Consider the following 11,367-nt stretch of genomic DNA (forward strand, 5'->3'; position numbering starts at 1 on the left):
TATCACAGTGGTCTAAGGCACTGCATCTCAGTGCTAGAGGCGTCACGACAGACCCCGGTTCGATTCCAGGCTGTATCACAGCGGTCTAAGGCACTGCATCTCAGTGCTAGAGGCGTCACTACAGACCCCGGTTCGATTCCAGGCTGTATCACAGCGGTCTAAGGCACTGCATCTCAGTGCTAGAGGCGTCACTACAGACACCCTGGTTCTGATTCCAGGCTGTATCACAGCGGTCTAAGGCACTGCATCTCAGTGCTAGAGGCGTCACTACAGACACCCTGGTTCTGATTCCAGGCTGTATCACAGCGGTCTAAGGCACTGCATCTCAGTGCTAGAGGCGTCACTACAGACCCCGGTTCGATTCCAGGCTGTATCACAGCGGTCTAAGGCACTGCATCTCAGTGCTAGAGGCGTCACTACAGACCCCGGTTCGATTCCAGGCTGTATCACAGCGGTCTAAGGCACTGCATCTCAGTGCTAGAGGCGTCACTACAGACCCCGGTTCGATTCCAGGCTGTATCACAGCGGTCTAAGGCACTGCATCTCAGTGCTAGAGGCGTCACTACAGACCCCGGTTCATATTCCAGGCTGTATCACAGCGGTCTAAGGCACTGCATCTCAGTGCTAGAGGCGTCACGACAGACCCCGGTTCGATTCCAGGCTGTATCACAGCGGTCTAAGGCACTGCATCTCAGTGCTAGAGGCGTCACTACAGACACCCTGGTTCAAATCCAGGCTGTATCACAGCGGTCTAAGGCACTGCATCTCAGTGCTAGAGGCGTCACTACAGATCCTGGTTCAAATCCAGGCTGTATCACAGCGGTCTAAGGCACTGCATCTCAGTGCTAGAGGCGTCACTACAGACCCCGGTTCAAATCCAGGCTGTATCACAGCGGTCTAAGGCACTGCATCTCAGTGCTAGAGGCGTCACGACAGACCCCGGTTCGATTCCAGGCTGTATCACAGCGGTCTAAGGCACTGCATCTCATTGCTAGAGGCGTCACTACAGACCCCGGTTCGATTCCAGGCTGTATCACAGCGGTCTAAGGCACTGCATCTCAGTGCTAGAGGCGTCACGACAGACCCCGGTTCGATTCCAGGCTGTATCACAGCGGTCTAAGGCACTGCATCTCAGTGCTAGAGGCGTCACTACAGACACCCTGGTTCAAATCCAGGCTGTATCACAGCGGTCTAAGGCACTGCATCTCAGTGCTAGAGGCGTCACTACAGATCCTGGTTCAAATCCAGGCTGTATCACAGCGGTCTAAGGCACTGCATCTCAGTGCTAGAGGCGTCACTACAGACCCCGGTTCAAATCCAGGCTGTATCACAGTGGTCTAAGGCACTGCATCTCAGTGCTAGAGGCGTCACTACAGATCCTGGTTCAAATCCAGGCTGTATCACAGCGGTCTAAGGCACTGCATCTCAGTGCTAGAGGCGTCACTACAGACACCCTGGTTCTGATTCCAGGCTGTATCACAGCGGTCTAAGGCACTGCATCTCAGTGCTAGAGGCGTCACTACAGACACCCTGGTTCGATTCCAGGCTGTATCACAGCGGTCTAAGGCACTGCATCTCAGTGCTAGAGGCGTCACTACAGACACCCTGGTTCTGATTCCAGGCTGTATCACAGCGGTCTAAGGCACTGCATCTCAGTGCTAGAGGCGTCACTACAGACACCCCGGTTCGATTCCAGGCTGTATCACAGCGGTCTAAGGCACTGCATCTCAGTGCTAGAGGCGTCACTACAGACACCCTGGTTCTGATTCCAGGCTGTATCACAGCGGTCTAAGGCACTGCATCTCAGTGCTAGAGGCGTCATTACAGTCACCCTGGTTCTGATTCCAGGCTGTATCACAGCGGTCTAAGGCACTGCATCTCAGTGCTAGAGGCGTCACTACAGACACCCTGGTTCTGATTCCAGGCTGTATCACAGCGGTCTAAGGCACTGCATCTCAGTGCTAGAGGCGTCACTACAGACACCCTGGTTCTGATTCCAGGCTGTATCACAGCGGTCTAAGGCACTGCATCTCAGTGCTAGAGGCGTCACTACAGACACCCTGGTTCGATTCCAGACTGTATCACAGCGTCCTAAGGCACTGCATCTCAGTGCTAGAGGCGTCACTACAGACACCCTGGTTCGATTCCAGGCTGTATCACAGCGGTCTAAGGCACTGCATCTCAGGACTAGAGGCGTCACTACAGACACCCTGGTTCAAATCCAGGCTGTATCACAGCGGTCTAAGGCACTGCATCTCAGTGCTAGAGGCGTCACTACAGACACCCTGGTTCAAATCCAGGCTGTATCACAGCGGTCTAAGGCACTGCATCTCAGTGCTAGAGGCGTCACTACAGACCCCGGTTCAAATCCAGGCTGTATCACAGTGGTCTAAGGCACTGCATCTCAGTGCTAGAGGCGTCACGACAGACCCCGGTTCGATTCCAGGCTGTATCACAGCGGTCTAAGGCACTGCATCTCAGTGCTAGAGGCGTCACTACAAACACCCTGGTTCTGATTCCAGGCTGTATCACAGCGGTCTAAGGCACTGCATCTCAGTGCTAGAGGCGTCACGACAGACCCCGGTTCGATTCCAGGCTGTATCACAGCGGTCTAAGGCACTGCATCTCAGTGCTAGAGGCGTCACTACAGACACCCTGGTTCAAATCCAGGCTGTATCACAGCGGTCTAAGGCACTGCATCTCAGTGCTAGAGGCGTCACTACAGATCCTGGTTCAAATCCAGGCTGTATCACAGCGGTCTAAGGCACTGCATCTCAGTGCTAGAGGCGTCACTACAGACCCCGGTTCAAATCCAGGCTGTATCACAGTGGTCTAAGGCACTGCATCTCAGTGCTAGAGGCGTCACTACAGATCCTGGTTCAAATCCAGGCTGTATCACAGCGGTCTAAGGCACTGCATCTCAGTGCTAGAGGCGTCACTACAGACACCCTGGTTCGATTCCAGGCTGTATCACAGCGGTCTAAGGCACTGCATCTCAGTGCTAGAGGCGTCACTACAGACACCCTGGTTCTGATTCCAGGCTGTATCACAGCGGTCTAAGGCACTGCATCTCAGTGCTAGAGGCGTCACTACAGACACCCCGGTTCGATTCCAGGCTGTATCACAGCGGTCTAAGGCACTGCATCTCAGTGCTAGAGGCGTCACTACAGACACCCTGGTTCTGATTCCAGGCTGTATCACAGCGGTCTAAGGCACTGCATCTCAGTGCTAGAGGCGTCACTACAGACACCCTGGTTCGATTCCAGGCTGTATCACAGCGGCCTAAGGCACTGCATCTCAGTGCTAGAGGCGTCACTACAGACACCCTGGTTCTGATTCCAGGCTGTATCACAGCGGTCTAAAGCACTGCATCTCAGTGCTAGAGGCGTCACTACAGACACCCTGGTTCAAATCCAGGCTGTATCACAGCGGTCTAAGGCACTGCATCTCAGTGCTAGAGGCGTCACTACAGACACCCTGGTTCTGATTCCAGGCTGTATCACAACCGGCTGTGATTGGGAGTCCCATAGGGCAGAATACAATTGGCCCAGCGTGTAGGTCATCATTGTAAATAACAATTTGTTCTTCACTGACTTGCCTAGTTAAATAAAGGTTACATTTAAAATAAAATTTTAATTAAAACTGTCTTCAAATGAGACATCAAAATATTCTGGAACGTTTCTCTCAAACACTTGGGCAGTTGTTGCATTTCATATGCTATCACAACAGCGGTTCAACACTTGGCTGTCATTCAGAAAATTCCTTCCTGGATCAAATTATGATTTGTGAACTGTGAAAATATCATGGAGTAATTCAACAGCTTTTCACCAAATGCGCATTCCAACAAGTATTATGCATAATTATTCATGAGTATCGATTCAGGTTTGTAAAATATCAAGGTAAGGTGACTCTTTCGGGTTAGAAGCATTCAATTTTTTTTTTAAATTGCAATTATTATTATTTTGTATTTGTGTGCCAATGAAAAAAAAATTCACTGCTTAACATGATACAACAAAATGTTACATTTACATTTCATTTGGGAGATATCTTTACAAACAAACAGCTAGATCCACGGTTCTTACAGGGTTCAACTGATTAATACTTTATATAACCACAAACTTACACTGCCATAAATGCAAATCCATCAAGACACCAACCACGATAAAGGGTTAAACATACCTTTTTAATTCAGCTTGTGAATTTTATTGACTATATCTATGATTCCCCTCTTTATATCTTAATGTAATGACATTAAAAGAAATTGGCAGATTATTATCAATGATTTATCAACAGCTGTAACAAGTTGTCCAGTGTAGGAAACGCGCACCGGTACCCTAGTTTCTGGAAAGACCCGTATACAGTAGACATGGGTGTACACTTTCAGGCTTGTTGACAGGAGTTATTGTTCCAGCTGGCCTCTGGTGTGTATCACCCTTTCTCTCCGGTCCGTGGTTAAGCTAGAGGGGTCTGTGTCATAGTCTGTTTGTCTCGCTGGTGCTACAGGGGAGGGGGGGGGGGGGGGAGATTTGGCTCTAACTGCCCACACTGCGTTCCAAATTGCACCCTACTTTTGACCGTGGCCCACAGAGCTCTGTAGAAAATGTAGTGCACTACATAGGGGATAGGGTGCTACTTTGGACTTGTGCCCTGTCTCTGGTAAACAAAGGCCCTAATACACTTCACCCCCCGCCCCCCGCCCTCCTCCAAAAGGGAGCCTTTTTGTTGTGTGTGACGCGTCTGTCTCACAGAGCTTTAAGGACCCCTGTTCTTTGTCTGGTCAGAGGGCGGTGTCACGGAGAACGGTTTACGGACGAGACCCGGGTACCGTAGTCGAGTGGATTAACAGTGTGTGTGTGTGTGAATTGTGTGGGTGCGTGATCGTGTGAGGCAGTAGGAAGGGGTCATTCAGCTGTCGTGTTTGGTGTTCATGACTACTACCACAGCTGTCTTGTAGGAAATGGATACACCATGTGTAGAGTGTGTGTGTGTGTACGGTATGTGAGGGTGTGTGTGTAGGGATGGTTTTGGGGTCAGGACTGTTTCCCATCTTGCTGAGAGGGAGATAGTTCACATTCTTCTGTTGATGAAGAGACCCAGGTCTTTGTTTAGGACGTATTAATGTAACATTTGATCAATGTATGGTTTGATGGTTTGCAATGTATACATTTGATTATCTGGTTTATATCGGCAAAGTATTTGAGTATCGTGAACACACACACACACACACACACACACACAGACACACACACTTGTCTATAGGCCCCCAGACAGGGCAGCAGGTGCAGTAAAAGGATCAGACAGAGACTTCATGGATTTAGTATAAATATTGAAAATATTTTATAAGCCATCGTAAAAATCTTGACGCTCAAAAGCAAAACAGCGATTTATTAAAAAAGAACCTCCGTTCATTTCAACAACAGAAAAAAAAAAACATTTTCTTTAAAAAGACTTACAAAGACATTTCATATTTTCAAAAAAGTTCCAAAGTTTTTTTTTTAAATGTTCGTATTAAAAATCGGTATTAAAACAGTGTTGCATGCAAGTGTTGACAGATATGAAACACATTCTACGTCAAAAGGGAGAAGCATTGTGTAAAGTGGAAGCCTTTGCTCGTCCAATACAGTCTGGTGAATCAACGGTGTGACAATGTCAAACGTCACAGGCAATATGTACAAGAATCATAGAATCAATAAAAAATTAAAAATCATAGAATACAGAACACTAGAATCCATCATCGGGAACCTTTAGAACCCCCGGAATCATACAGTATTATTAATTACACGGTAAACTGGCACCACAACACCCATCGTTTCCATTCGTTCAGAAAGCACCTTGGCAATACCGTCGTTTACGGCAGGCAAGAACACACACGTAGCAATATTGCACAAACGACAGTCAGTATCACTTAAAGACGATATGAAATGTGTCACTTTTACGTGCCGTGATAGTGGAAGGTCTTACCTTCCTCTTCCTCCTCTTCCTCCTCCTGTTTCAGTCTGAGGCAGGGCAGGGTTACAACACTCAGAAACTCATTGTAATCCCTTTGACACTTTTATATAGCTTGTCTGTCTCAACAGGTAGATCTGCTAACAAGAGTCCCTAATGGTATCCTACACATTCTATAGTCCATAGGGCTCTGGTTAAAAGCAGTGTGCTATGTAGGGAATAGAATACTATTCGGGACGCACCCTAAGGAATGGATCTAATAGTTAAACTGTCATATAGAATGATGTATATTTCCACTGTCGTATAGAAGCTGATTGTATAACAGGTTGACAGTTGGGCTCAGAACACAACCTTATAGGGCTATAGGGAAGGCAGAGCGGTGTGGAAGGTTATGTGACTGGCTAAGAAACAAACTACATCCCTAGGATTCTGCAGTGTTGGGTTCCGGTGGAACACAATTCACCGTGGAAACCGTAGAATTAGAACGCGTTCTAATTCCGCGGTAGAACCCACGGTTGATGGTCAGGTTCCGTTGGAATGAAACCGAAGCGGAAATTCCACATAACTAATCGACTGATCTTAACCACAGATCTCAGAATGTTTTGTTTTAATGAATGTGACAGCAGAAAGGTGAGACCGACAGGCAGCTGTTGGTATATTGGTTGACTTGAACTATGTGGCTTAACGTACACAACCACAGTAATATCAAGCCGAAGGAACTTCCTGGAATAACACAATGACACAACAGTCTTCCAGGGAAATCAGACCCTGATGTCATTGTAGGTTTGGTTTACAATAGTTAGATAATACAGCCATTTCCACTGTAAACGCCTCATCTTCATTTCCCTGAATGTGTGTGTGTGTGTGTGTGTGTGTGTGTGTGTCACTCAGCCCTCTCTCACAACACAATATGTAACAACGACAGGTAAAACTCTGACACTGTAGAGCTTTACTTCATATGTTCAAGTCACTGGAGTCCCAGCTTGTCTTCACAAAGGCCTTTCACCAGCAGAAACAAACGTTGACAGTACAAACAGTCATTTTCATTTCATTTTCAAACCACCTTTAGTCTTCAGTGTTTTACTTTATAGTCTTTCACTCCAACAGCCAGAGTGTCTCTGTGTATCTAGAGTCGTAGTGTCGTCATGGTGACTGCCTCAGCAGAGGACAGTTCACAGGGTCAAAGTTCACAAAAGTTCCAAGGCCGCTCAGGAAGAACCACGCCCACTTCCTGCCCCAAAACAGGACGCAGGAAGTATGATCGAGATGAAAAAACTGTCTGAAACGACGACATCTTATCTCCTCGTTTCATTGGGCACTAACTTTGGACCAGAGCCATAATCCTCCACATGGTCATTGATCATCGCCATTGTCCCGTTACCCAGAATGCTTCAGCAGAGGGTCTTGAGCGCCCCGGAGGCGCAGAGCAGCGTCTGCATGTGGTAAGGGGGCGGAGACACCAGATCCTCCTCCACCGCTTGCTCCGCCCTGAAACTGAACGGCTGGAAGGGAACCTTCTTCTTCAGGATCTGACCGATGCCCATAGAGGGGAACTTACTGCCGCGGTGATAGGGGCTGTCTGGCTCAACGCTGCCCCCGGAGGACGGAGGACTGAAGGCAGATGACGGGTTGAGGGGGGAGAAGGCTGATTTGGGCGGGGAGAAGGCTGAGCCTCCTGGGGGGCTGCCGAAGGAGCTGGGGGGGCTACAGCTGGTGTCTGACCCGCACCAGTCACCCGAGTTAGAGGAGGACTTTTTAGGCTGGGGGTTGACGATGAGGACGGGGGGGCTGGGGATGGTCGCCTTTTTTAAGTAGGAGGAGTCAGGGTGAAAGGCGGAGACATGTCGCGGAGGGGAGAAGGTCCCATTGGTCAGTTTGTACCAGGGAGTGGCCGAGGCAGGAACCACAACGTCGTCGATTGGCTCGGCTTTGGAGAGGGAGTCGTAGGAGTGCATACCGATTGGAGAGGGAGCCGGAGGGGCAGGGATGTGGTCTGGGCTAGTATTGGCCGCCTGGAGAGTTTCGAGGCGCCTGATTGGCTGTGGCGTGCGGGGGAAGAGGGGGTGGATCTCTAGGTATTCCATGGAGGACGAGGCGACGGTGCCGGACGGGGCGAGAGGAGAAGCACGGTGGAAGTTACCTGTCACCGCTCGCAGAAGACCTGAGAGAGAGAGAGAGAGAGAGACAGAGAGAGAGACAGAGAGAGAGAGAGACAGAGAGAGAGAGAGAGAGAGACAGAGAGAGAGAGAGAGAGAGAATTAATATGTTAATGTCAGTCACTACATACCACATTCTATAACAGTGTTACCCTCTGGGCCGACATGTATCTACCAGACCTGGGTTCAAATACTGGTGTGTCTGTGTGTCTGTGTGTGTGTGTGTGTCTGTGTGTGGTAGATGTCTTTAGGGTGAGTGTGTGTGTGTGTGGTAAGATGTCTTTAGGGTGAGTGTGTGTGTGTGTGTGTGTGTGTGTGTGTGGTAAGATGTCTTTAGGGTGAGTGTGTGTGTGTGTGGTAAGATGTCTTTAGGGTGAGTGTGTGTGTGTGTGTGTGAGTGTGTGTGTGTGTGTGTGAGTGTGTGTGTGTGGTAAGATGTCTTTAGACAAAACATAAATACACCGATTGAGGTTGAGGAGCTCCTTTGAGACTGAACACAGACAACATGTAAAGGTTGGAAAGGGATGGAGAGAAAGAGAGAGAAAGGGATGGAGAGAAAGAGAGAGAAAGGGATGGAGAGAGAGATTCGCAGAGAGCAGGAGAAGAGGGATGGAACAACATATTTCTCAGGAGGGAGAAAGGGAGAGATACACAGCATGGCATATTAGTCTATTCGGGCTATTTCAGCCATACCTGTTGCTGACAGGTGTATAAAATCGAGCACACCGCCATGCAATCTCCATAGACAAACGTTGGCAGTAGAATGGCCTTTACTGAAGAGCTCAGTGACAACGTGGCACCGTCAGAACGGATGCTACCTTTCCCACAAGTCAGTTCTTCAAAATGTAGTCAAAGCCTAAGATCACCCAATGCCCAATGCCAAGCGGTCGGCTGGAGTGGTGTGAAGCTTGCCGCCATTGGACTCAATGAAAACGTGTTCTCTGGAGTGATGAATCCGACAGGCGGATCTGGGTTTGGCGAATGCCAGGAGAACGCTACGTGCCCGAATGCATAGTGCTAACTGTGGAGGACTGGTCTGGGGTTGTTTTTCATGGTTTGGGCCCCTTAGTTCCAGTGAAGAGAAATCTTAACACTGCAGCATACAATGACATTCTAGACGATTCTGTGCTTCCAACTTTGTGGCAACAGTTTGGGGGAAGGTCCTTTCCTGTTTCAGCATGACAATGCCCCCGTGCACAAAGCGAGGTCCATACAGAAATGCTTTGTAGAGATCGGTGTGTAAGAACTTGACTGGCCTCCACAGAGCCCTGACTTCAACCCCATTGAACACCTTTGTAATGAATTTGAACACAGACTACGCGCCATGCCTAATTACCCAACATCAGAGCCCGACCTCACTAATGCTCTTGTGGCTGAATAGAAGCAAGTCTCAGCAGCAATGTTCCAACATCTAGTGGAAAGCCTTCCCAGAAGAGTGGAGGCTGTTATAGCAGCAATGTACCAACATCTAGTGGAAAGCCTTCCCAGAAGAGTGGAGGCTGTTATAGCAGCAATGTACCAACATCTAGTGGAAAGCCTTCCCAGAAGAGTGGAGGCTGTTATAGCAGCAACGGAGGGACCAACCCCATATTAATGCCCATGATTGTGGAATGAGATGTCGGATGAGCAGGTCACCTTCCTCTGTTAATTGGGTCAACAGAATACAGAGTACAGAGTACATATGAAATGCGCCAATGGCCCATTTCAAGGTATGCCCAGTACTATGCTGGCTGTGCTGTATGTGTGTGTGTGTGTGTGTGTGTGTGTGTGTGTGTGTGTGTGTGTGTGTGTGTGGTCTCACCTGTTTTATGGGGATGAAGGGATGGGAGGGATGGAGGGGTAGAGGAGTGGAGGTATGGAGGGATGACATCTAGTGTTGGGTTGTATCCAGATTTCCATATCTTCATATCGTGCCCGTGTCATCCCGGGTTTTATGGTATTACCGACAGTGCACACAAGGGCCGCTATTTCTTTTCAAAGGAAGATAATCCCCATAAAACGTCACTTACCAGAATGCTAACAAAATACTAACCAATACTTTTTAAAGTGTATTTAACCTTTCTTTAAATAGGCAAGTCAGTTATGAAAAAAATCTTATTTACAATGACGGCCGACCCCGGCCAAACCCTAACCCGGACGATGCTGGGACAATTGTGCGCCGCCCTATGAGGACTCCCAATCACGGCCGGGTTGTGATACAGCCTGGAATCAAACCAGGGACTGTAGTGACACCTCTAGCACTGAGATGCAGTTCCTCAGACCACTGGCCACTTGGGAGCCCGAGTGATACTAAGGAATTCTCATAGAGAATGCAAACTAAATGCTAACGAGCGCATTGCAAACATTTTGTACAGTTTCTGACCTAAACTGTACACGTTAAAATGCTACTCACAGTTTGCTGCACGCACAAAACTAATATTAGCCAGCAAGGCTCTTGATCTAGGAGAGGATTCTCTACTGTTACCAAGCGAATTCTTGATTTTAGAAGAAGCCAACCACTTAGCTAGATAGGCTAACTAGCAACTACATTAGCACACCAAACACACAACTACAAGGTATTTAGCACATTTTAGATAAGACATATCTAGCTGGCCAACATTTAGTTGTTAATTAGATCACCTGACGCACGCTGCACAACAGTGAATGACTCTCGAGGCTACGGCCTCTCGTCGTTGTGTGCTTGTAAACAAACACCAAACACATTTTTATCTACTGATGTATTTCACAAGTTGACTACAGCTATTTACTTTTTTTTTTTTTTAAGTAGATACAAATATTCAAATGTATATAAAAAAAATAAAACTTTAAAAAACTTTTAAAAAATAGGTTCAACGGTGGTGACAGTATTGAAAAACAATCCCGTGGCTTTTCCCCCAAATATCCCAGTATACACAGTGTATACGGTATACCGCCCAAGCATAGTGACATCTGCCATCGTTGTGGAGAGTAGTCAGCTCTCCAGATAACACAAAAGTGTGGAAGGATTTCTGTTGAGAGGACAGACATGGAATAGAGTGGTGTGAGTGTGTGTGTGTGTGTGTGTGTGCTCTCACCATTCCTGTGCTTCTTCTCCTTGCTCGGGCCCTTGCTAACGGCCAGGTAGACGGGAGTCTGTTTAGGAGGGATGGTGACCTTCTCTACGTGTTTTCTCCACTGGGTCTGGAAGTACTCATTCTTCTCTGTCTTCTTCTCCTTCTCCTGGTACACCTTCTCCTGGAGGACAGAGACGTTATTACAACGTTATTCCCAGAGATATTCAAGTATT

General features: G+C 48.0%; 1 protein-coding gene across 3 annotated transcripts in view; it reads right to left on the bottom strand.

The window, feature by feature from the left end:
- Nucleotides 1-5,313: 5,313 nt before the first annotated feature.
- Nucleotides 5,314-11,367, bottom strand: part of hunk (hormonally up-regulated Neu-associated kinase) — a 36,937-nt gene continuing 30,883 nt past the window's right edge. The window contains exons 9-11 of one of the 3 annotated variants that reach the window (XM_090226357.1): nt 11,156-11,315; nt 9,904-10,072; nt 5,314-8,107 (exon numbers count right to left, since the gene is read on the bottom strand). In XM_090226357.1, coding sequence (XP_090082483.1) covers nt 9,909-10,072; nt 11,156-11,315 — 324 coding nt within the window. In that variant the 3' untranslated portion in view covers nt 5,314-8,107; nt 9,904-9,908. The remainder of the gene's footprint in view (nt 8,108-9,903; nt 10,073-11,155; nt 11,316-11,367) is intronic. The other 2 variants (XM_090226358.1, XM_090226356.1) reach the window with 2 other exon arrangements.

This window comes from Oncorhynchus mykiss, chromosome 29 (genome assembly GCF_057628025.1).
Source record: "Oncorhynchus mykiss isolate SJ-2025 chromosome 29, ASM5762802v1, whole genome shotgun sequence".
In the NCBI taxonomy this organism is placed as follows: Eukaryota; Metazoa; Chordata; class Actinopteri; order Salmoniformes; family Salmonidae; genus Oncorhynchus; species Oncorhynchus mykiss.